Source organism: Austrofundulus limnaeus, unplaced genomic scaffold, assembly GCF_001266775.1.
Source record: "Austrofundulus limnaeus strain Quisiro unplaced genomic scaffold, Austrofundulus_limnaeus-1.0 Scaffold141, whole genome shotgun sequence".
In the NCBI taxonomy this organism is placed as follows: Eukaryota; Metazoa; Chordata; class Actinopteri; order Cyprinodontiformes; family Rivulidae; genus Austrofundulus; species Austrofundulus limnaeus.
Genome location: NW_013952543.1, coordinates 42,574 through 45,185, shown reverse-complemented (window position 1 = coordinate 45,185; position 2,612 = coordinate 42,574). Strand labels below are relative to the sequence as shown.

Genomic DNA, 2,612 nt, shown 5'->3' with positions numbered 1-2,612 from the left:
TTCAGGTTCACAATGATGCAGGCTGTATCTGAACCCGATCCACAGCTGGCACACTTTTCTTTTCTCTTTTTACTCTCGAAATGTTGAAAAAAAATCACAAATACTAAATATAGAAAATATAATATCCGAATAAACTGGCCTGTCTGACAATGTGACTATTTTGTTTTTGATGCTCAATCATTACATTACTGTCTGTCATTAGTGAGTCTACATCATAATTTCTGAATTATTCCATCCATCCATCCATCCATTTTCTCTACACACTTCTTCCTTTCAGGGTCGCATGGGTCACTCGTGCCCATGCCCTGTAGTCACAGTGCAAGGGGCGGGGTACACCCTGGACAGGTCGCAAGTCACAGAATGATGGACTTGCGACCCTTCATTCAAAACTGGTTAGTCTAGTAGGAAGGTGGGGGTCCCATGCACTTGAAAGATTTTTTTTAACCTAGCTTTTTGTAATCCTTAAGGTGTTTAGTAAATGGATTGTGATGGCCCCAGAATTTCTGAATTATTATTCAGTCTAACTAGTCAGTAATCCATTAAAGTGCATATTTTACATGTTTAATATCAGTAAATAATATATTTGACAACAGATAAAATTGATTCTAAATAAGGTTAAACATGAGCATTAAAGCTTTTTAAATGTTAGCATACAGGTTTTACAATTAAAATAATTAATTTTCGTTAAAAATGTGTAATATTTACCTGTGAAACATAACCCTTTTAGCTCTTGTAAAAATGTTGTAACAATTTCTGCAGTTTATAGCAAAGTATTTGTGCCATTTATATTTATAAAGCATTTGTTTGCACCGCGCTACGTTCCGCTCATTGATTTCAATGGTTAACGTTAGCATTAGCTCAATGCATAAAAATCCCCCTTGTGAAGCACACCCAGGTTACATGATGCCCAATCCAGTAATATATGTCAATGGTTGCATCTCTTCTGTTTAACTGCCTCTGCACACCTATATTAAGAGGAACATGATAAGTGTTATTAGCCAGGGTTTAATTTCATTTGAGCGACATGCTGTATGTGTATCTATAAACAACTTTTTGTTTTTCCTCAGGGGTGAAGCGAGCGTGCTGTGACTTCCTGGAGAGCCAGCTCGATCCCTCCAACTGCCTTGGCATTCGTGACTTTGCCGAAACTCATAACTGCCTGGACCTGATGCAGGCCGCCGAGCTCTTTTCCCAGAAACATTTCTCTGAGGTGGTTCAACACGAAGAGTTCATGCTGCTGAGCCAAACTGAAGTTGAAAAGCTTATAAAATGTGATGAAATTCAGGTAGGACAGGTGGCTGTGTTGAGATTTTCTTCTTTTCTTTGGTTTATTATCAGTGCTTCTATTTTGTCTCTACAGAAAACTACATTTACCATATCCTTATAATAAAAGCCCAGGATGATTATTTTTTAGTCTGCAGGTCAGACGTGTATAAACATCAGCAGTTTTGATGTTAGGAAATTGAACGTTTCTGTCCCTGAAAATTGGCCAGACATGAATAGCGTGAATTTAGTTTGACTTTCACAGCTTTTCCTATTGTCTGCCAAGCACCTGAGCGTGAAAAGAGGAAAGCAAGTGCCAACCTGCTGTAATCCCACCCTGCGCACCCCCCAACTAGCAGACTCCCCATCAGTTTGTGGATTGGCCTGACAATGAAATTGCAGAGAAGTGAACCTGATTTAAGTTTACCTTTGTGCTCAGGAAATTCCTGTTTCCCACTCACATGCCTGGCTTTGTGAAAACACAGTTATTATCCCAAGATGAGTTATAGATCATCAATTGTGTCAAATTGTTGTTCCTGTCATTTTGTTTTTTAAATAAAACTAGACTGCACACGTCAAATGCAGTCATGGATAATTTGCCTTCAGTCAAAGTATTTTCTGTTGTCTTTGAAGATTTTAATGTTAGAATTTAGGGCTTGTTTCACCTTTAGCACATCAGGCTGTTGGATTCAAACATCTTGTATTTGCACTCCTAGAAGTGGCTGCAAAAGTTGTTGAAATGACAGGAGTACAAAACTGTTTCCATCTGAAAAAGAAAACTGACAGCTTGTGTTGAATGTAAAAAGAATCAAACTGTTTTGGTATTTAAACCATATTTTATTTAAAAATGGGATGAAGTCAAATAGAGGTGGGAATCCTTTTCTATCTCACGATTTGATTGGATTCAGAATTTTGGGGCCACGATTCGATTCAAAATTGATTTTTCATTTAAAACTGATAATGTGAGCCAATTTGTCGTGTTCTCAAAGGGCTTCATCTTTATTTCAACCCTTTCACACAGTGAAGCTCATCAAACTCTGACTCATTCAGTAAAAAACAAAATGAGCCCAAATCTTTGCCTTCAACAAAGACAGGGTTGGTTGAATCTCTCCTTCCTCCAGTTTTTTAGCTTCCTCTTTGTTTTGATGCTTTTTGTGCATGCATACTCTCCAGAACCAGCTGTGTGGTGATGTCAGGACGTCCCATGTAGTTAGAAAATAGAAGCCAACAGCCACTGGATTTGATTTATATTTTTAATTTTTAAGATTTTGGGACATTTGAAATCGATTTTGAAATGTTGTAAATGAGAATCACGATTCTCATTTGAATTTTTTTTTTTTTTTTTTTTT

General features: G+C 37.3%; 1 protein-coding gene across 1 annotated transcript in view; it reads left to right on the top strand.

Moving 5' to 3' along the window:
- The window catches only part of klhl12 (kelch-like family member 12), a gene marked incomplete at its 5' end in the record, with an annotated part of 24,577 nt that overhangs the window by 9,595 nt on the left and 12,370 nt on the right, over positions 1-2,612 (top strand). Inside the window, 1 exon segment of the mRNA XM_014016215.1 lies at positions 1,068-1,285. Coding sequence (XP_013871669.1) covers positions 1,068-1,285 — 218 coding nt within the window.